The sequence below is a fragment of the Pinus tabuliformis genome, chromosome 6 (genome assembly GCF_031772625.1).
Source record: "Pinus tabuliformis cultivar Carrire ecotype Pingquan chromosome 6, CPIR1, whole genome shotgun sequence".
In the NCBI taxonomy this organism is placed as follows: domain Eukaryota; kingdom Viridiplantae; phylum Streptophyta; class Pinopsida; order Pinales; family Pinaceae; genus Pinus; species Pinus tabuliformis.
This window is the reverse complement of record NC_142292.1, coordinates 59,553,770-59,577,904: the sequence shown is the minus strand read 5'-3', so window position 1 is coordinate 59,577,904 and position 24,135 is coordinate 59,553,770. Positions and strand designations below refer to the sequence as shown.

The window sequence follows — 24,135 nt, the reverse complement described above, 5'->3', positions numbered from 1 at the left end:
AAGTATCCATTTTTTTTTTCATATATATATTATGAAGACCAATGAATTGAATTGAGGGGGAGAGAATTACTTGCATATACACTTTGTTTTTTGGATTTAAAAAATATTAGTATATTATAATTTTTTGTGTTATAAATTTTGTAAATTATTACAAAACTAAAGAAATTTGTTCCTCAAAGGATTTAGTTTCTCTCAGTGATTGAGAGATATGTAGTTAAAAAGAATCTAAACTAGTTTAATATACTACTTTCCTTAATCACGTGAGAAGATGCAGACAAATAATTTAAGTTGATTCTTGGTTGCTACTATTTCTCCAAAATAGCAAGTCATACTTTGTCCCAGGTGCCAGTAAATAAGAACTTGTAGAATAAGAAATCCTAGAATTAGAAAGCATGCAAATACTTTATTTATGAGCTTCTTTTTTCTATATTTTAGATGTCAATGTATATGTAATGTATGCTTCATTGCATTATATACACAAAATACATCAAGAATAGATTCTTGAGCTTTTATCTATACGCATACAAACAAGTTATGGATAAGAGAGAATTGCCCACTTATGCCACAAAATTATATCGAATATGAAAAGTCAAGATTGTTTTGTTGCACTGGTATTAATACAAAAAAGGCAATCTACGTCAATCCCTGAATTAATTTCAACAACATATCTTTCAAAGTTCTAGGATGTCAAACTCATGAGGCATGCAGTCTTCACTTGTTCGGTAGCACTTGTTTGGAGAATAGTAACACAGATTCGTAACTTGGCTTGTGTAGAGGCACGCAAACCGCTCGACCTGCAAATGTAATCACAGTAAAGGAGAAACAATTAACAAGTCATCGCTTTAAAACCTAGCTGATTTATCCGCGTTGATTTTGTTTTTATTTTATTATGCATTAGGTTTATGGAATTGATACGTTATATTACATTTAAAATAATGTAACCATTGATCCAAATATTTGGATTAGGAGGGTATTAAGAAGGAAACCACAGTTCCATCATTTTGTACCTGATTTGCGAAACGAGAATTCTGATAGCCAGTCTTCAGAAGTTGACCCCATATTTTGTGGAACTGCAAGACATTTGATGAGGAATCTTAGATTGTAGGAAACCATAAAATAATGTATGTTAAGCGTTTCAAAGGGGCATGAATTATATACAACGTTTAACAATATCAAAACGTGGAGGACAAATACACAAAAAAATCTATGCTAATTTCCCGCCAGCATCATAAACTTCTTCTAAACTGGAATTTGTAACACTAGGTGAACAAAATACATGTTCTTGGAATATATATATATATGATTACTGATAAAGTATCATAGAATTTACATAAACTCGTTCTTCCCAGCTAGAATTCCTAACACTAGGTTAACAAAATATGTGTCATGTAAGGTCATTATATGTGAAAAACTCCACAGTTAAGCGCGCTTGAGTCAGAGGTGATCTGGGATGGGTGACCTCCCGGGAAGTCCTGGTTACCGGGTGCAAGCCCCGGAAGTGATGATCGACGCTATGTGATTTATTTCACCAGTTTCAATCCCACTTCTTCACCCCTGTGAGCATCACCCAATGCAATGAGTGCTAAGTGAACTATTCAAATCATGAAAAATTAGTCACTTACGACTACCTCTCATGGAAATGGTCATACATGAATGACTTACTTAACGCAGTTGAATCCCAAAAATGATATCCATTATATATGTGTTTTATAAATATGATTACTAATCGTAATCAAAGACTTTTACCTCATAAAAAAATAACTGGCTTCTAAGTGCCACAAGTTACTGAGCTAAATTGAAAAAGTGCACACATATCTTAGTAGTCAATAGTAGATTTGTATCTTAGACATCTTTCCAAGCTATAATTCAAAGATGATTTGCTATTTATCATATTCCTATTAAAAAACAAACAAAAGGCTTTTCACAACCACTTTTGTTACTATAATATCTTTAAACTAAGGCAAAGGATAAAAGAGAACCCTGGGATGTTTTTCCGTCAAGGTTTTGCCAACAAGGTAAACGAGATTTGTCCATGTCCTGTATCAACACGCAACTGACATAAACATAGAAATTGTGAGCTCCAACCAATGTACTAGAAGATTGCTTTGATTGAAAGAAAAGAGTGTATATTTCCATTTAAAAAGAAAAAAATATATAATTTTCCAAGATGGACATATAAGCATTAATGGCAGTTGATCCACCTTAAAGTATGTTGTTGCCGTACAGCATGTGCACGGTTCGCTTGCTTGTATATAGGATAGGTTACCGCATACATAGGGTGCCAACCTTTCGCATAAGTTTTAGAAACTAGTATTATACCCTAAATAACTGAGATATTTCTCTCCATCGAACATACGATTCTCTCAACTGAATAGTCCTCAATACTCCTCGTTAGTAGCAATAATTTCAGGTCTAATTAATAAAATCCACAAACACATTGAGAAATTGCAAGAATTGGCTTTGTATTTTCGCATCATTTTCTTCATGCTACAAGAATGACTCGTATCTACAAACATCATCACTTTATCTTCACTTCTCCAACCTTCCATGTAATGTAACCGATCCCTTCATTTTCCCCTTCGAGGAAATGGAGAAATTCTATCTCAAATACTCTATTGCTCTGTTACAAATACTTGGATTTGTAACTAATAGAGGGTCCTCGTTGGATCTCTTAACATCACAATGAAAGCATTGAACACTACAGATTACACAAGCATAATAGATTAGTCAAGTCCATAAATTCTAAATGTGACTAAAAATCAAACATGAAGAATTAACACATAGAAGAGACCAGATCAAAGGCCATGGCGTATGGTGCAAAACCCTAATGGTGAAGAAAACCTACTTGGAAATGTTCTCTTGCATTAATTAACTGGTATCATAGTCCAAAAATTTCACTGCTGACAACATCGAGCTATCAATAATGGCTAAGCAAGCAAAAGGAACCTTGTTCAGTCCAATCACAACACAGCTATCTCAGCTGAGGTCCAACCATGACACAGAGCTATCTCAGTTTGGTCAGCCCACAAAAGGTCCTTTCTGAGCATGAAATAGAACAAGATCAGAGCTAGTTTTCCTCTCTACCAACTTTTGTTGTGCAAAAGATTGGGGAAAACTAGAGTGCTTTTGGAATCAGTACCGTTTGTGTTAGAAAAATCCCCTACTTCCTTTGACAACCATCCTCCAAAAATGGCAAGATCCGACAACTTGCACTGAGTTTGTAAACCGAAGCTTATTCTTGAATGGGAGATCTCCTCTAGTAAACCTGTCCATGTGAACCCCTTTCCTTAGGAAAATAATGTATATATAGGTCAAGCTCATTGTTGCTTTACCCTATTCAAGGACTGTTTTTCCTCTAATAGCATTGGGGTATCATAAACATGCAAGTTGCAATCCAAAATAGCAATTGGATGTGCATAAGCATGACACCCCCTTTTAAAATAACCACTGTATGTGCATATCTTCTAACTTAACAATTGGATTTGCAAATTGGAGCTTGCTCCCACTTGTCCTCACCACTTCCCTTGCCACATGTTTTTTATTTCCAACTTAATGCCATATCTTATTATCAAACATATTATCAAGGCATTATTCTGAATAATCAGCCTTTTCATTTGGTTCCTGACAATTCAAATTTCAATCACATACAAAACATCTCTTTATACAATGATCACAACCAAAGGGGCATTAAGTAATGAGCACTCATTATATAAAGCATATAGAGCTTACTCATGGCCATTCTATTTAAACTAGAGGCCAAAGTTGGGATATTACAATTTCAACTTCAGTTTAGATTGTTATTCCAATGTAAGTAATAGCCCCCTTTTTGTTCATCTTTTCCCTATCCATTTACCCATCATGAGACCCAAAATTTCCAATATGTATTGCTAATTTATCAATCATATAAACATTTCAGTTTATCTAGTTACTACTTGTGAATTGATGTGTTTTGGCAGATTTATAAGGAATTATGATGGAATATTTAGGTTTTATTATTATTTGCAATGCATGTACTTTTCACATTAGGGTTTTATTATTATTATGCAACAGTGAAAATCCGCGTACAATCTGGATGCCCAAAATTGGCAATCTTCAACAAATAATCTGGTCTAAATTATTAGAGAATTTTTTCTCTCTCCATGAGCAATCCTGGCACAATTTGCTTATGAAAACTGGCCCTCCAAGAACCCTTCAGCAGGTCCCTGCGTAGTGCTTGGTCAAACCCTCACATGCACAACTTGAATCTGCCTCTGATCAAGTCATTCTGCTTGCTACTGCTACTGGAAGTGATCCTCCGCCTCTCTGGAAAATTATCCCGACCTCTAGCTATTGAATCGACCCCTTGCTAAGTCAAATCAAATTGCCTCACTAAAGCTACATGTGTAGACCCTACGCAACCTCTAGTAGAATAACTTGACCTCTTTGTTGTTGCCTCTCCGCAACTGGAAACTCCCCCAGAATCACTGTCTTTTCTCCCTCTCTATCTCTATGTCCCTTTTGGCTCAAACTCTTCTTCCTTGTTTAGCTGTTGCTATTGGATAGCTCAATCTGCCAAGGAACTCGACCTCTCCAATGTATTATCCATCTACCCATCGAGTTGCTCTTATAATCTCTCGCTAGTGAATCAACAACCACGATTAGATCCCCATCAACGACTAAGATCATCTCCAACTCGATCCATGTGAGTTTCTAGAAAAATATCACCTTTCTCAATTAATTAGTGTTAATTAATCACTTTTCGTAAGTTAAACTTATGAAATATTTAATTATTGATCAATTAACTTAATTGAGCCATCTCTAAGTGTTTTCTCTTGAAATTTTTTCTGGGTTTTGCAGATCTTGTGTTCCTTGGACTCTCTGACCAAAGTCAAGACTAGGACACCTGTATGATGCTACAAAACTAACACTCCCTCTTAGCGAGGAAGGTGTTCGCTCTCTCTGTCTCATAACATCCTCCCATACATGCTGCTGATGTCTGACAACTGTGAAAACCTGCTACTGCCCATCAACCATTGTGCAACTCTGATTCATGCGCCACTCTGAGCTAAACCACCCTGCATCTATACTGTTGCTGACATTGCACTGTACAACCTGCACTGCTACCAACTCTGGTCTACTCTGCAACTGATCTCATGCTACTACTGTTGTTGCAACTACTGCAACCTATAACCAATGTAATGCATGTACTTTTCACATTAGGGTTTTAGCATTATTATGCATCAGTGAAAATCTGAGTACAATCTAGATGTCCAAAACTGACAATCTTCAACAAATAATTTGCTCACAATTATTAGAGATAATTTTCTCTCTCTCCACGAGCAGTCCCGACACAACTTGTTTCAGAAAAATAGCTTTCCAAGAAACCTTGAGCAGGCCCCCGCGTAGTGCTTGCGCAGTCCCTCACATGCATAACCTGAATCTGCCTCTGATCAAGTTGTTCTGCCTGCTACTATTGGAAGCGATCATATGGCCTTGTGGAAAATTATCCCAGCCTCTAGCTATTGAATCGACCCCCTGCTCAACCAAATCGAATTGCCTCACTGAAGCTACTTGTGGAGTCCCTGCGCAACCTCTAGTGGAATACCTTGGCCTCTTTGTTGTTGCCTCTTCGGAACTAGAAACTCTTTCGGAATCACTTTCTCTGCTCCCTCTTTGATCCAGGTGGATATTGGTGTCCACCCACCTATTCCACTTAGACCCCCACCATTGTTTCTCTCAGTTTTTCAGTTTCCTTATTTGTAGCACAATTTACTATTTTTGGCAGTTTTTTTGGTCCTGAACTTCTAGAGCCGTTTTGAGGCCCTAAACAATGTTTTTTGGGAAAACCGGGACCAACATGGGTCTTATACTAATATTTGTCATTCAAAAGTTGTAGTCCTCAAATAGATCTTCCTAACGTGGTATTGTGCGCGTCAAACGGAGATTGTATGCCAAAGTTACGACCTCGGGAAATTGATGTACCAATTTACCCAAATGGGGCCCATAGTTTGGCACTTCATCTCAAAGGGTTAGTTTTTTGGATGTTTAGGATTTTCCATTGTTTCTCAATAATAGATAGGCCTTTGAGCCTCATTGTAACATAGTTCAGAGGCATGTAGCCGCCACATCTCTTCTTAGAAATGAGCTACCATCGCCCGAGCTAGTCTTATTTCCATTTTGTTTGTAAGCATATTTCAGTGTTTGATATTAATGAACTGAAGTGTTATTTCTACTGCATCTTTGTATTTATGGTTATATCTGTAATTTGTTGCATTCCTGTTTAAATACGGATGACTCTCTATCTTTGCGTCCCTTCTGGCTCAAACTCTTCTTCCCTGCTCAGCTACTACTACTGGATAGGTCGATCTACCAAGGAACTCAACCTCGCTAGTGTATTATCCATTTACCCATTGAGTTTCTCTTATAATCCCTTGTTGGTGAACCAACAACCATGATTAGAACCCCATCAACGGCTAAGGTCATCTCCAACTCAATCCATGTGAGTTTCTAGAGAAATCTCACCTTTCTCAATTAATTACTATTAATTAATCACTTTTCCTAAGACTTGGGAAATATTTAATAATTGATCAATTAACTTAATTGAGCCATCTCTAGGTGTTTTCTCTTGAAACTTTTTTCGGGTTCTGGAGATCTTGTGTTCCTTAGCTTCTCTGACCAAAGTCGAGACTAGGACACTTGTCCGATGCTACAAAACTAACACTCCCTCTTAGCGAGGAAGGTGTTCGCTCTCTCTGTCTCATAACATCCTCCCATACATGTTGTTGATGTCTGACAACTGTGACAACCTACCACTGCCCATCAACCATTGTGCAACTTTGATTCATCTGCCACTCTAAGCTGAACCACCCTGCATCTACACTGCTATTGACACTGCACTGTACAACCTCTACTATTGCCAACTCTGCTATGCGCTGCAACTGATCTCATGCTATTGACTGCATCTGAGAACCAAATTCTTGTCCTCCCATTGACAAGGGTTCTCCATTATATCGATATGTTCTATGAGCTAGACGAATTTAGCTCTCCCTAGAGCTTTTGTGAGTATATCTGCAACCTACTCTTCTGTGGGAACATGCTGTAGCTGGACTGCTCCATGTTGCACACAATCTCTGATGAAATGATATTGGATATCTATGTGTTTTGACCTATCATGAAACACTGGATTTTCAGAGAGCCTGCTGCAACTCTGACAACTAACAGATTCCAAAGCCATATAGCTTCGCACGTGACTGTGCTAGCTGCCATATACTTTGGTTCTGCAGAGCTTAGTGCTACTGTCTTCTGCTTCCTACTGCACCAAGAAACCACCCCTGATCCAATGCTGAAGCAACACCTTGATGTGCTCTTTCTGTCCATTGAACTGCCTGCCCAATCTGCATCTGTGAATCCACATAGTCTGACACCATCACCTCGAGTATATCTCAATCCATACTCGACTGTGCCGCGCAAATACCTCAGAATGTGCTTCACTACTGTCCAATGTACTCTCTTCGGTCCCACCATAAACTGACTAACAGTGTTGATCGTGAAGCAAATATCTGGCTTAGTGTTGACCAAATAAATTAGGGAACCAATAAGTTGTCTATACAAGGTGGGGTCAACATCCTCGTCCTCTGATGCATCTATCTTCCTCCAGTTTGTGATCACAGGCAGTGTTGTTAAAATTGAGATATTTTCAACAAAAAGATAAAATCGCGCTTAGTACTCTGAAATTTTTTTTTTGCTCGATTTTTCAGAAAAAATCGTGGGAAAAAATATATATATATATATATTTTGTTTTTTGAGGAGGAGGAGGTGACCCAAGCTACCCCTGTCACAAGTAGAGGACGTGATCTACCTCCTGTAGCTCCTAGTTCTTCAGCTTCTAGAGCACAACAGACTCCATAGTCTACTGCGGCCTGCCAACTCCATCGACATCTACATCTAGAGGGGCAAAGGAAATCAATAGTATTAGACTTTAGTTATTTGGTTCATTTCATTGTATATGACATTATGACTCATGATATGAGATACATTATTATATTTTTTGTTGATATTTTGAGGTTGAGTTGGGACTCAGGAGTCAGGACTTACTATTCAGGACATGATTCACTGTTATGTGTGATTTTAGCACTAGAAATGATATTAAGCATCTTATATATTAGTTCTTTTATCATATTTATTTGTCAATATATTTATTTTATGTTGTATATGGTTTAGATATTAAAAAAATTGAAAAAAATGAATATTTTTGTTCCAAACGATTTTTTCCCGATTATTACCGATTTTTTCCTGATTATTACGATTTTTTCCGATTTTTTCCTCGCGCCGATATTATCCCGATAACGATTAGTGCAACATTGATCATAGGAGTAGACATGGGTCTACAATCTTGCATTCTGAATCTTTGTAGTATATCTCCCTTGGCTAAGGAAGATCTCCCCATTCTTCTGCCACACTTCCAAGCCTAGGAAGTAGTGAATCAACCTGAAGTCCTTCATGTCAAACTCTATTGCCAAGTTCCTCTTGCAGTCCTCTATGTAGTATGAGCCCTAATGACCCTGTCAATAAGAGGTCATCCACATACAACACTAGGATGAGTGGCTCATTCTCTACCATCAAATAATAAAGGTTGGGATCAACATCACTCTTGACGAATCCCATCTGCTGCAAGTAGCTGTCGATTCGACCATACCATGCCCTAGGGGCTTGTTTGAGCCCGTACAAAGATTTTTGTAGCCTACACACATGCAAGCCAATCTCATGTGTCTCGAAGCTCTCTGGCCATTCTATATATACCTCCTCCTCAATCACCGCATTCAAGAAGTTGTTTTGATGTCCATCTGGTGAATCTGCCATCCCATTTGTGATGCTAGGGATATAACTGATTGGATAGAAGTATACCCGAAAACTGGGGCGAATGTCTCCTCATAATCTATCCCTTCTTTCTGCACATACCCCTTTCCCACGAATCTAGCCTTGTACTTCTCCACGCTGCCATCCGCAACATACTTGATCTTATAGATCCATCGAGAGCCCACAATTGATTTGTCCTTGGGCCTTGACACCACCTCCCAAACATTGTTCGTAATGATAGAGCTATACTTTTCTACCATGACATCCACCCACACTTGATGTCGTATGGCCTCAAGCTTGGTATATGTCTAGCTGTTTGTGTTCTCTCTTGTTCGTCCTTGGAGCTCCAATGAACTCCTCTGCATCTCAAAATGTCTAATGAACTTCCTTGTTGGTTCAACCACTAGTGGTGGGAGGATCAACCAACTCCTCATCTTGACTTTGTTGCCCCATCTGCTGCACAATCATTGGATCTTGTACACTTGAGGATGTGCTGGTACTGGTAACTGTACTAGATCCCTATCAGTGACCTTGTGGCGGTCCTAGTGGCTGCCCCTGCTACCAGACTAATGGAACTTCCGTTGGCTCACTCTGATCACTTGCTGGCATCTCACGAGATTTCATGAAGGCTTTGTTCTCCATAAACTTCACATTCCGTCTCACGATGATCTTCCTGAAAATTTCTAAATTTAATACATCAGAAACCCCTACTGCAATATCTAGTTTACTATCTCCTACTTGTTCTTTACATTAACATAAATATCAAAGTAAACACAATTGCAACCTTCACAAATATACATATCAAAAACTGAAATAAACTAATACAACACAAGGGACACCGTTATTTTTGGACAATCGTCCCCAGAAAAACCTAATGCGGGAAAACCGGTGCAGCATATAGAGGGTTTTATTATTAAGCAGATTCTAAATACAACTAGGGTGCCAGAAATGGCTCACCCTTCAGAGAATATCCTTGGCAACAATACCTCTATTCGGAGACAGATATTCCGGCTGATCAGCAACTAGATGAACAATCCTATAGTGACTCTGGTTGTTCCTTGTGCTGGGCAATGAAAGCTGCTCAACACACTCCTATGGAACTGCATCACCCTCTCTGGCTCTGTGCTAGCCAATCAACTCTTAGCCTGTCCCATTGAATCACCTCAGCAAAACCTCTGAAGCCCTCTGCGTCTTCTCTGTAAGCCTCTACGACCTTTGCGTCAGTTTCTTTGGCCCTCTGCATCCTCAACGCTCGCCTCCTTAGCCTCTGCGTCAGCCCTCCTAGGCTTTGCGTTGCCTCTTCTGACACGCTGCTGCCTCTCTAATATGTATTCTTCGGTCTCCTGCCGAATTGCCCCTCATTGTAACTGATCACTTGTTCGATTTCCTTAGCAAACCTCGCCCTAGAAAATCGAACTCACTGATCTCTCTTGGGATCTTGGTGTGTCTCCAATTGACCCTCAAGCCTCCTCTTATACTTTTCCTGTTGACGATTCAACGGTCGAGATTAAGTCCCTAACCAACAACGAAGATTAGATTTGGATTGATCCTCGTTATTTAGAACTTTCTCACCCATATTATATTAATACACATTAATATTTTAATTTTCCTAAGTTTAGACTTAGTGTCTCATTAAAAATATTAATTATTTTAATATCTCTCCATTCGGGTGGAATTTTCCCAAACGATTTCTGGGTCTTGGGGATCTCATGTGCCTTAGCCTCCACCAATTTTCATGGCTAGAGCACATCCGATGCTACCAAAAATCAACACCCGCTGCTAGGAACATAGACCTTGTATGCCTTAGAGGTTTTGCTATACCTGTTATCACTCAGAAAGTTTCTTGGCCGTCACAAAAAACTTCCTAAGGTAACCTTTTCAAATCAATCTTGCAGATTGAAGGTTATCCCCTTTAGTCCAGAGAGGGCTCTCTCTCCCTAGCCCCTTACTCCAGTCATTTGAGCTGAAGCCTCGCTATCAATATACTAGACACCAGCTGATGTTGATCTTGACAGACACGCAAACTCATCTTCTAATCTGGAGGATAATTCTGAGACTTCTTGACTATCCATAATTTTCTGTTATTTTTCCTTCTCAACACTGAATTCTCAACTGCAAAATACACATCCTGCTTTGCGTGGAAACTGCGATGCTGCTCCCTCTGCCTCTGACAAATCTCAATCTGGAAAATTTTATTCTCTATCGACTCACTCAGAGAATTAATTTTCCACAAAAATTTGCCCACCTAGCCAATGGACTGTGCAACCTCTTTGGGGTTTTGAACCACTGCCTATGTAGTGTTTTCGAAATCCTTTTTCCATCTGCAATTGAGCTCTTCCTGCTTTACCGGTTGTTTTTATACCATGTAAGAATTCGGTGATCCCGAATCCTACTGCAGCAACTGATAATATCTCTCCTATTTGTAAAATTACTTAAACAAATTATTTGCAGTTTTCTACAGCAGATATCGAAATACATACACTGCATTTTTCAGAAATAAAATTATGCGGAAAATAAATACAAGGAAAATTACTAACACATATATAACTACAACGACACAGTTATTTTTGGACAATCGTCACCGGAAAAAACCAATGTGGAAAACAAATACAAGGAAATATACTAACACATATATAACTACAATGACACAATTATTTTTGGACAATCGTCAGAGACGAGGGAGACAGATGCATCATACTGAACACATTTGATTCAATATTTTGGATGCTTTTCAATTGTAGATGTCGTAGTTGCAGCAGCAACAAATGAGAGGGAGTTACAGTGTTGGCAGCGGTATGGCAGTTGCCAACAGCAACACAGTGCAGCGTATATCATAGTTGCGCAGCGGTTGGTGGGCAATATGGCCAAACATCGACAGCATGATAGGAGATGATGCAGAGACAAGGTGCTGCTACAGTGTGTGCAGTAACACTAGAACACATTCCTTGCAAAGAGGGAGTGTTAGTTTTTGTAGCATCAGATACGTTCTAACCACGAAATTTGGTGGAGACGCCAGAATACATGAGATCTCCAAAACCCATAACTCGTTTATGGAAATTCCGCCTAGAAATGACTTAATTAGATTATTAATCAGTTTTTAAATATTTTCTCTAAACTTAGGGAATATGGTTAATTAATTAGTATTAATTAAGTCAAGGTGAGAATCATCTAGAAACTCACACAAATTGATCTAGAGATGATCCTAGCCATCGATTAAATTTTAATCTTGGTCGTTGGTGATCCAACAAAGGATTATAAGAGGAGCTCGATGTGGTGATGGAGAAGATACTTGAGCAGTTCAATTTCTTGGCAAATGGATTTCCAGAGTAGCAACAGTCAATTGCTGGAGAGAGAGCTAGAGAGCGAAGCAGTGAGAGAGGGTCAAAGAGAGTGAGGATGGAGGAGGCATTCCAGATCCAGCGAGTGCATTTGAAGAGAGGCAGACACTAGGGCAGTGAAATAGCCTCTAAAGGCAAGATCGATTTGCTGAGAGGGAGTCGTTTTCAGTCCCAAAGGCCTAGAAGGAGTCCCAGAGTGTCGAAGAAGCATCTTTCTAGTCAACAGAAGGCATAACGACTTCATCAGAGACCAGTCTGAGGCTAGATGTCAAGCAGGTTGTGCAAAGGCTGACGCAAAGGGTTAGAGGGCTGAATTTCTGAAGGCAAGTTGTGCCGGGAGTTTTTCTTGTGGGGTGAGGAAAATTCCTGACTAGATTTTCAACAGTATTTTTCTTTGTAGGATTGCCAAATTTCGGAATCCAGTTGTACTCATAATTTCTCATTGTTGCTTAATAATAAAACCCTCAGCTGTTGCACCGGTTTTCCCAAGTTGGGTTTTTCTGGGGACTTTTGTCCAAAAATAATTGTGTTAATTTTATGTGTGTGCTAGCATTTCTCAGCTTCCAACATTTTATTTTTCCACAGAATTTTATTTGTGAAGGTTGCAGTTTATTTATTTCGATATTTGCCGTAGTAGATAAATTGTTAATTAATTAACAATTAGGAGAAATAATATCAGTTGTTGCAATAGGGTTCCAGTTTGGAATTTTGACAGTGGGTCAGTTGGACTTCGCTAAGCTCCTCAGTGGCTATGCTAGCCCCTCCAAAAATAGGAAAACCCTCTTGGACTTCGATAGATCCAATACCATCATTGATACTCTCAAAAACGCAGAGATGTATGACTCTACACTACGAGTCTTCTTGAGCTATGTCAACTCCCTAAAACGCTCCTCCGGGTCTCTCCTCTCGGAACGCTCAAGTACCCACCGTGCGAAATCCTTATAGGCTGTGACTCATGCATGCCCCATCGTCGTCAATCCATGGAACCACCAATCATGGGCTTCTCCCTCCAAATGTAAAGTGGCAATTTTGATTGCTTCCACCTCTGTCATCTCGTTAAGATGGAAATATGTTGAAGAATCTAGGGCAATTAGGTTAATAAGATTCTTCTCATGATGATAACCATTTGTGAGGTACTTTTTACTTTTTCTTATTAGCACACTCTTCTCTTGTTAATATTAGAGTGTGTTTTCTTACTTCATCAAATAGTTACCAAAACAAAACCAAAAGATGTTGGCTTTCTTCCAGAGCCAAAACCTCTCACTCTTAGAGATTCCAATTGACGAATACCAAAACCAGGACCCTTGACCTATGTTGCCATTCCCAGACAAAGACAAAATCATCCTTCCTCTTTGATTCTTCTATTTCTTCAAAACATGATCACTACAACATCCAAATGTTGTGATATATCCCTGAACTTTGGCCTCACAGAATTGTGCATCATACCTTCATATTGTCACTAGCACTGAGTTGCACCATGTAACACCTAGCTGCATCATGTATCACTGATCATCATATCACTACTGAGCACAACACCTGGTATCACCGAGATCTAGCATCGAGCATCACTAAGTATCATCTTATTAGCACAACACCGAGACCTTATCCAAACTGTACCACTGTGATATGTCCATCCGCATTACAGTGAATATATGCCGAGATAGTGAGGAAGATATCACTGTAATGTCACCCCAAACTAGTCCACACTGTGATCATTGTGGTAACCGAACTCCTTGCTGTCTTGACCACCGAGAACCTCAAAAAATATGCCGAGAAGATTGTTGTGGATGATCCGCACCTTATCTCTGTTGTACCCATCCGAAATCTCAGAGATATATCAAACTGTCACTATGGAAATGCGGGGGGTATAGGCTCGCTCCTATATATAGTTATTTGCCCCTACATTTGAGCCAACATGATCATTTGAAAGGGTGTGTCTCCATATGTGAGCTGACTTGTCATTTGTATACATTCTGAGGTTGACATCAAGAAGAGGATAATTGTTCTTGTCTATTGGAGGGCTTCTAGTCAACTTGTAGACCTAGATACATTCTTTATATGCCCAAGGGTCATACATGACATTGACTTTTTAAATCCCTTGCTCATGAAACCCATGAAGCAAGCCAATAATAAATTATTTTCTTCATTACATCATTTATAAAAATCACAATTACATGTCATTATGAAGACCAAACCTAGTTACATTTTACAACACTCCCTCTTAACTAGGGAGGTATTCATAATGGTACTTGGTAATTGTCAATCTGAAGAATTTCTCATAAGAAGAATCAAATTGGTAATCCAGCTGTATAGCATCATAATAACCAACGTTTTTTCCACAGCAAGGCCTTGATTGACAACTCTATCTCTCATCAAATCAGAGCACAATGCTGGTGAGACCAATGACTATAGACACCTTTATCATTGTCTCTCAAGGTACATACCCACCCAGGTGTTCACTGAGTATGACCTTCTAGGACTATTCTTATCTTCGGTTCCCAGCCCTCAAAGAATATCGGTCCTCTTGCCTACTCTTATCTTGGATGCCCTACACAACATCCTCAAAGAGCATTAGATGCTAGATGATTACCCAATCCTCTATTCTTTCTTCCCAAGTGAAGACAAGAATGCTGTGTCTATCTCTCCCTCTCAACTAGGGAAGATATGCCTATTCCTGTAAAGGAATGTACCCAAGCTCCTTCTGACCGAGAACTTGCCCAAGCTCCCTCTCAATTAGGGACTTGTCAGAGCTCCCTCTTAACTAGGGACTCTCCTTTTTGTCAACAATTTCTTCTTCGTGGGTCCTTCAGCTGCTTGATCAATTTCTTTCCTTGATGTCATGAAATTCAGTCGAGCTTCTTCCTTGCAGGGCATTAGCGATCGATCACTTTCCTCCTCGGTTCGTCATGTCATTTCTTTCTTCATGGAAAGTGGCCTTCTTGGTACATATCTAGAACCTTCTTCATATGGCTACTTCTTTCTCATCATGCTTCTTTCAGGAATTTCCATTCACCACATGAATGCTAGTTGTACTTGCGCTTACAACTCTTGTTCTAGTAGCCCTGCATGAACTCATCCAGATATTATTCAAGAAATCAAAACATAACATTAAATCAAATAGTACCTTACGAGATGGCTCTTCATCATGACATCTTCCTGTAGGTATCAACATCCTGCATACATGTTGACACATCTCCCAAAGATATCCATTGTCAAGGGTCTCCATCTTTTTCAAACTCTCATCAGAGTCTTCATATCTTTCCGGGATATTTCCTAGTCAAATCTTCTTGGTCTTTTGGATGTTGATCGCTTTTATCATGGTTGCATATCTCACGATCTCTTCCTCTTACACATTCCATTCCCAAGAGCTTCTAATCAGAGTTCCTTAGTTGTAGTCAACCACTTCATACTTCATATGAGGACATATTATGTTGATTTCATCTAGTGTGATTTATGCCTTCCTGCATCCTTTCAGAGGAGGAGATCCTTTTCCCTTGATCATGCTTCTCAAGATAGAAGTAGTGATCCATGTTACCTGCAACCATACAACATGACTTTATAATATTAAATACAAGCATACATACCTCATTTTACCTTTAGGTCATCTAGGCTTCTTCCAACAACTTCCTTGATTGAAAAGATCTTCAACCCCTTGATTTGCTTCATTTCTCATGTCATCATACCATCATCCCATGAATTCCATAAGTTGGAGTTCCTGATGAAACACTTGCTTCCACTCTAGATCTGTGAATCCTCTGATGAGGATTCCATCAGAGAATCTTGAGGATCTTGCATATTCTTATTCAACAGATGTTTCCCTTTTGACTGATGTATGATGAGACTTGTCTTGGATGACTTTTTCCTTTGATCTTTCAATGAGGTCACCAAGAGCTATATTGACTACCATAGATTTTGTTCCAGCGGTCCTTCATATTTCCCTATGGTGATGTCACGAGCTCTTGCTTCTAATGCTTCTCCTTCCTTGTTCTTTCTTCTTTCAATTTCCTCCATTTCTTTGGTGAAATGGGCTTCTTCTCTATTCTTCTTGTTATTGTCCTTCTTAAGCTAAGGACAATCTTTCCTGTAAAGTACATAACCTTCCATAGCATTGAATTTCAGCTATGCTCTTTTTCCCTTTTTGAGTACCAGAATTTTCCAAACTTCCTTTCCTTCCAGCAAATGTTTGAGTCCTCAACACTTTTGCCCTCAACTTGTCCTTTTCTATCTTGCATAGAAATCACAAGTTGAACTTATTCCATGAATTTTGTTACCCTCGTGATGATGTCACGAGTCTTTATTTCTAATGCTTCTAAGATGTCATACCACATCTTATTGTAGACATAACCTATGCAGGATCTAGGAGCCAATGAGAGAGACTATCTTAATGATTTCTTACTCCCTCTTACCATGGAATTCTTTTCCTCAGCTCCTCCTATCCTTTTAGTGATATGAACTTTCTTTTCTTGTAATGTTCATAATTCTTCTTCCAGCTTCTTTGATGTCTCCAATATTGTTTATGTGAGAGGACTTTAAGAGTTCCTTCCCATGAATTCAAAGGAGACCTTTTTCATTGATATGTTTCATGACTTCACTTATCTATGAGGACTATGACAGTCCTCCTTATTTCATGCAAGGATCTTTAGTCACCCAACCAGCTTATCAATTTCCTTGCAAAACAAAGTCATTTAACCAAAATTGATTAAAGAATGAAAAATACTTACTTGTCATGTGAAGATGAAATCTTCACCTTGATAATGTTGAAAGTGGTTGAAGCAAATGCATTGATGCTTCCTTCGGATGAGATCCTTGTTGTAATGATAGGAAGCTTTCCTTCTTGCCTTCAAGATACTTTGACCTATACATCTGATCCTTATGATTAAAAAATTGTTGATATACTTGAGATGGCACTGTATTGCTGTCACACAAGTGGACTATGGAACCTTGTAGCATTCTATTGAAGTTGCAACATCGTGTAGAACCATAGAGCATTGAGGTCACTTCCCATGATTATCATCTTATAGTATTGAGACCCATCACTTACTATTACCATGGCTATATCAACGAACACCTTCATTTTGCATCGAGCACTGTCCATACAAACTATGACTGAGGTGTAGTGAGACCTATTTCTGAGCACTATGCCGTAGATGATCCGCTTCTATATGCCATCGAATATGTATCATCAAGCTCTGGGAATCCGAGTTGTCAAGATTGTTCTCTTTATAGAAAGGATTCAATCCGAGGTTGTGACTATCACTGGTATGTTGAGATCATGCCATTGTGAGATTATTGAGATCACTATGGTATGACATAGACCGAGACTGTGAGAGGCACCAAAACTGCTGCCATGTACCCGAGTTCTGAGCACTGTGATCTAACATCGAGACCTCATCTTTTGACTGAGATTACTTAATCATCTTGTGATCTTCTATTGTGACACCGAGATTCCAATAGCACCGAGACTGTGGGTAGTTGTAGATTGTTGTTGTAGACTGATTCTTCAATCTTTGATGTAGATCTTGATCCTTTTCTTTTGATAACCTTCAACTTGCTTTGATGCCCTTCTTAAAACTTGATCCTTGAATGTCTCTTTTATGCCTTGCCTTTGACTTCAACACCTTAGCTCTGATACCATGTTGAAGAATCTAGGGCAATTAGGTTAATAAGATTCTTCTCACGATGATAACTATTTGTGAGGTACTTTTTACTTTTTCTTATTAGCACAATCTTCTCTTGTTATTATTAGAGTGTGTTTTCTTACTTCATCAAATAGTTACCAAAACAAAAACAAAAGATGTTGGCTTTCTGCCAGGGCCAAAACCTCTCACTCTTTGAGAGGAAAACCCACACAAATTCTTCTTATAGAGATTCCAATTGACAAATACCAAAACCAAGACCCTTGACCTATGTTGCCATTCCCAGACCAAGACACAGTCATCCTTCCTCCTTGATTCTTAAATTTCTTCAAAACATGATCACTACAACATCTAAATGTTGTGATATATCCCTGAACTTTGGCCTCACAAAATTGTGCATCATACCTTCATACTGTCACTAGCACCGAGTTGCACCATGTAACAACTAGCTGCATCATGTATCATTGATCATCATATCACTACTGAGCACAACACCTAGTATCACTGAGATCTAGCACCGAGCATCACTGAGTATCATCTTATTAGCACAACACCGAGACCTTATCCAAACTGTACCACTGTGATATGTCCATCTGCATTACAATGAATATATATCAAGACAGTGAGAAAGATATCACTGTAATGTCACCCCAAACTAGTCCACACTGTGATCACTGTGGTAATCGAACTCCTTGCTGTCTTGACCACTAAGAACCTCGAAATATATGCTGAGAAGATTGTTGTGGATGATCCACACCTTATCTCTGTTGTACCCATCCAAAATCTCATAGATATATCGAATTGTCACTGTGGAAATGCGAGGGGTATAGGCTCCTATATATAGTTGTTTTCCCCTACATTTGAGCTGACATGATCATTTGAAAGGGTGTGTCTCCATATGTGAGCCGACTTGTCATTTGTATACATTCTGAGGCCGACATCAAGAAGAGGATGACTGTTCTTGTCTATTGGAGGGCTTCTAGTCAACTTGTAGACCTAGATACATTCTTTATATGCCCAAGAAGGGTCATACATGACATTGACTTTAAAAACAAAAATCCCTTGCTCATGAAACCCATGAAGCAAGCCAATAATAAATTATTTTCTTCATTACATCATTTACAAAAATCACAATTACATGTCATTATGAAGACCGAACCTAGTTACATTTTACAACAAAATAGACATCCAACTTCTCAACCCACGCCTTAGCTGAGCTCTTAGGTGAGCCATCAAAAGTCGGAAGGAGTAACCTCCTCCACTCTTCCCCTTGCTCCTATTGTTTCCCTTTAGTTGGTAGAAATTTGAAGGTGATGGCATCTCTAAAATCATCCCCAGAGGACTGGTACTCCACGAAATAGACCCCCATGGGCATGTTCTCCTACCCCTATGGTCCTCCGGCACCTGATGCTAAAAATGTAGGGATGGTTGTTAAAATTGGCAACTAGGGCCAAACTCCATGTGGGTCATCTTATTAATGGAAGCTGATATTTTCCTTGGATCCCTCTCATCGAGAGGTGTAGGATTGATTTAAAGAACATCCCATTCCGATAAGTATTCATGGAGATATGAATTTATTTGTGTTATGGGACAATTTGTCAAGGTTGGCCAACAACCAAATAAACCCCACTTGTGCTCAACGTTTTAGTATAAATAAGGTGGCCTTCAAGTCATTTCAACACACTTGGGATCTCTTCCTCTCTACTTGTCTTTGGGTTTTAGGAGGAGAAATCCTAAGGGATAACGCTACCCTAATCCAGAGGGCAGAAGCCGGAACTGCCAGAACTGCCGGGAAAAGCCAGAATTGTCGGAACTGCTGGGAATAGCCAAAATTGTAGGAACTGCCGGAAATAGCCAAAATTGCCAAAACTGCCAAAACAGGGGGGAACGCTGACGCAGAGGGTAGGAGCTGGAACTGCCGGGACCAACTAGAATTGTCGGAACTGCTGGGAACAACTGGAATTGCCGGAACTACCAGGAACAACTGGAACTACTGGAACTACCGGGAACTGCCAGAACAGCCAGAGCTTCTGTCTCCAAAGGAGAGTAGCATTCAAGGGTCAACTAACTAACATTGGGAAAGTTGTATGGTACTTAGCAGCAAATACACCAAGCATGCAATGTTACAGCTAGCATGCAAGGCACAACTAGCATGCAACATCAAGCATGCTAGGGACAACAAGCAAGCAAGATGCAGCTAGCATATAGGTCAGTATCGCAACATGGTGCAGCAATGGAACATAATGCAGTACAGTGATGGGTACAGTCATGATTAATGAAGCATGATGAGATGCAACATAATGATGATGGGTGCAGCATGATGACGAAATGCAGCACAATGATAGGTGAAGGAGTCACCTTGGAGAATCAGTTGAAGCAACATGTCTTCAACTGATCTCATGTATCATCTTCTTAGAGATGATCTATACTCTTATCTAGATAAGTCAAAGTGTTGACTTCTGTTGTAAATGTACTATCTCTCTCTCTGCTGAACTATTGAAGAACATATAAGAAGAATTGATCAAGGCTTCCCCACATTGACGTTTGTCCCTGGCTAGCGCCACATCTTGTGTCCTCTTGTCTTGGCTTGTCTTCTGTGATTTATGTTTATGTTCTATCTGCAGTTTACTTTAATGCTGATGTGATTGCTAATTTGGAAAAGATATTGAGCTAATTGTGAAAATTGAAATAAATTGCTGTAAGCATAGAACATACCTAAAATTTAACATGGTATCAGAGCTGAGGTGAAGACAATGCCCAAGCAAGAGTGAAAGAGCAATCACCGAAGACAGTTGGGAAAGGACAAAAGGATCAGTGGATTCCTCATCCCTCTTCATATTCGCTGAGGGTGAAGTCGAAGGAGAGAATATTATCAGAATAGCGCAATAGAAGTTTTTGATGGCCTACCTAAAGATCACTTCATTGGGAAGTTCGAATCTAAGGGTGGAAGGAAAGGTAGATGCCTTGGTTGCAATAAGTTCGGCCATTATGCGAAGGAGTGTCTGAATGGCAGAGACACATCTCTTGATGAAGATAACAATCATTCCAGGGACATCTGCAATGATCAAAGGAATGACAGGTAATGCAGGTCATCAAGGAAATGGCCAACTCTTCAAAGAAAGCAAGGGACCCCACGAATGAAGAATCAAATGTTGTTTTTGATAAGATAAAGAAGCGTTATCTTGTATTGGCCCTCTCCTTCAGATTCTTTGGGAATTTGGCTTATTAATTGTAGTTCTTCAAGGCAATTCATCAGATAGAAGGGTGCACTTTCTAATTTGGTAGAGATGGAAACAATCGTGGGATTATACTTGGAGTTGATGCCACCTATCCAGGAAAGGGTGTAGGGAATGTTACCCCTCAATCGAATGAGGGTAACTCGATTCATTTACAGAATATCTTTTATGTACCTAATCGCAAGAAGAACCTGGTGTCCATTTCAGATATGGAAGTCAAAGGTTACAGGGTGGCACTCATCAATGGAAAGGTACGTGTTTGAAAATAGAATTTTCAAAGATGTTTTTGAGTTCAGGGTTGTATCAAGTTGCAGGAAGTCCACTAGGGACCATGTCCATTGACACATAGCACCGGAAGTCTGTGAGTTAGATGGTGACAGGGATGTCTGAATTCAAATAGAGCATGAAAGTACATGTCTGAGATGTATCGAAGGAAAATATTACAAGGGGACCATTCCCCTCATGTAGCAGGTCCACAGGTTTGGAACAACCCGAGGGGTTTGAGATTGATGATCAGGAATCTCACATATGCAGGTGGAAGAAAGCCCTCTATGGCCTGAAGCAAAACTCCTTGGGCATAGTATGAGAGGATTGATAGCTGTCAGATGAAGCTGAGATTCACTAAGAGTGAAGCCGATCCAAACCATTGTTTGAAGGTTGTGGATGATAGACCTCTCATACCAGCATCTTATGAGGATGACCTATTTTTGACAGGTGCAAACCCTCTTATTTACAGAAGTAAGAGGGAGTTGGATTCCGGATGTGGAATGATAAACTGCAAGCCTGTGACTACCTCAAGGATCTTAACTTTCAGAAATTATATGGTAGTGATGTCGGACCAGATTTGGGAAATGCCTCTGCGTTTCATAAACTCATTCGCGTTCATGTTCATGGTGAAATTCCGTCCAGATATATGTTTTGCAGTTAGCATGGTGAGCTCATATTTGGTTGAGCCTCACTGGATTGGTGCCAAGAATCTTCTGAGATATCTCCGGGGAACAATCTCTCATGGATTGAGATACATTGCTAGAAATATGAAACTGCATGATTATTCGAATGTTGACTGGGCAGGCAGTGTGAAGGATCACTAGAGCACTTCTCAGTGCTGGTTCTCTTTGGATTCTACTTCGATATCATGGGTGAGTAGGAAGTAGAAGTCGATTGCTATAAGCAACGACGAGACTGAATACATAGCTACAAGTATGATCTCGTGTGAAGCTGCATGGTTGTAGAAGCTCTTAAGTGAGTTGTTTGTACACATGATGAATACCACTGTGATTCTCTGTGACAACCAGAGGGGGGATTCGATTATTGAGGAATCCCGTATTCGATGATTGCTCCAGTAGATAGACATCAGATACTGCCTTATCTGGGATATGGTAAGTCGATGAGCGAGGAGGCTCCATCGCATTTAGACTGATGTACAGGTCGCAGACATTTTGTCAAAGCCCCAGGGAAAGGTCAAATTTGTGACTTTCCAAGAACGACTTGGAGTCGTTGATAGACCTTCTTATAAGGGTCCTTCATTTTGCATGCATTGAGTTTTGGGAGCTCTGGGGGGCTTGGGGTACTTATTGGAGCAACATACGACCACAGGACGACTCACCCTCCCCTGGTGGTGCGCTATGTATAGGATGACAGGTTCAACCTTCCCCTGTGATACCTCGTGGCAACTGTTGAATAGGATGATTAGTTCTCCCATGGGCACTGTGAAACAGGATGATTAGTTCTCCTGTGGGCCGAGATGATTAGTTCTCCAGTGGCAACTGTGAAACAAGATGATTAGTTCTCCTGTGTGCCAGGATGATTAGTTCTCCCATGGCGACTTTGGGGTAGGATGATTCGTTCTCATGTGGACAGGATGATTAGTTCTCCTGTCGAGGCATCCTACCCATGTAGTTTGGGACTCATGGGAAGTACCTCTCATCTGATCAATGAGTAGGGAAATGGGGTTAGGGACCATAGTAGTACTATCGATGGACGCATCGATGTATCTACCGTACTCCCTATGCTAGGATGACCTCCATTGATCTGGGATCAGTATGAGTGGTTTGAGACACTCTCTTGTGATATTGATCTGGGATCAATAAAACTGACTTCAGGCCAGTAAGAGTGATGTGACACACTCTCTTCAGATGAAACTGACTTCGGGTTAGTAGAAAATGGTATGAGACATTCTCAATCAATTCTTCTTCTTCATGGTTCAACAGAGCAGAGCAGAGCTCAGCAAAGCAGAGCAGTGTAGGGCACTAATGGCAGGGATAGTACAGTCGAACATATGGATCAGCGGATGGAGTTCTCCCTAGTTGAGAGGGAGTGTTAAAATTGGCAACTAGGGCCAAACTCCATGTGGGTCATCTTATTAATTGATATTTTTCTTGGATCCCTCTCATCGAGAGGTGTAGGAGTGATCTAAAGAACATCCCATTCTGATAAGTAGTCATGGAAATATGAATTTATTTGTGTTATGAGACAATTCGTCAAGGTCGGCCAACAACCAAATAAACCCCACTTGTGCTCAACGTTTTAGTATAAATGGAGGTGGCCTTCAAGTCATTTCAACACACTTGGGATCTCTTATTCTCTACTTGTCTTTGGGTTTTAGTAGGAGGAGAGATCCTAAGGGATAACGCTGCCCTAATCCAGAGGGCAAAAGCCAGCACTGCCGGGAAAAGCCAAAACTGTCGGGAATAGCCAGAACTACCGGAACTGTCAGGAACTGCCGGAACTGTCGGAACAGAAGGGAATAGCCAGAACTACCGGGAAAAGTTGGAATTGTCGAGAATAGACGGAATTGCCGGGAATAGCCGGAATTGTCGAAACTGCCAGAACAGGCGGGAAAGCTAACGCAGAGGGCAGACGCTGGAACTGCCGGGAACAACTGGAATTGCCAGAATTGCTGGAACTGCCTGGAACAGCCGGAATTGCGGAAATTGCCGGAACAGCCAGAACAGCTAGAACTGTCGGGAACTGCCAGAACAGCCGGAGCATCTGTCTTCAGAGGAGAACAACATTCAAGGGACAACTAACTAACATTGGGACAGTTGTATGGTACTTAGCAACAAATACACCAAGCATGCAATGTTACAG

The 24,135-nt window shown here is 40.0% G+C and overlaps 1 protein-coding gene across 6 annotated transcripts in view; it reads right to left on the bottom strand.

Annotated features, from left to right (window-relative positions):
- Nucleotides 1-380: 380 nt before the first annotated feature.
- The window catches only part of LOC149257211 (uncharacterized), a 571,530-nt gene continuing 547,775 nt past the window's right edge, over nt 381-24,135 (bottom strand). For 5 of the 6 annotated variants that reach the window (XM_089413730.1, XM_089413724.1, XM_089413726.1 and 2 more), the window contains 2 exons: nt 1,008-1,070; nt 381-794 (listed from right to left, as the gene is read on the bottom strand). In XM_089413730.1, coding sequence (XP_089269856.1) covers nt 672-794; nt 1,008-1,070 — 186 coding nt within the window. In that variant the 3' untranslated portion in view covers nt 381-671. Of the gene's footprint in view, nt 795-1,007; nt 1,071-24,135 lie in introns of those variants that run through there. The other variant, XR_016256691.1, reaches the window with a different exon arrangement.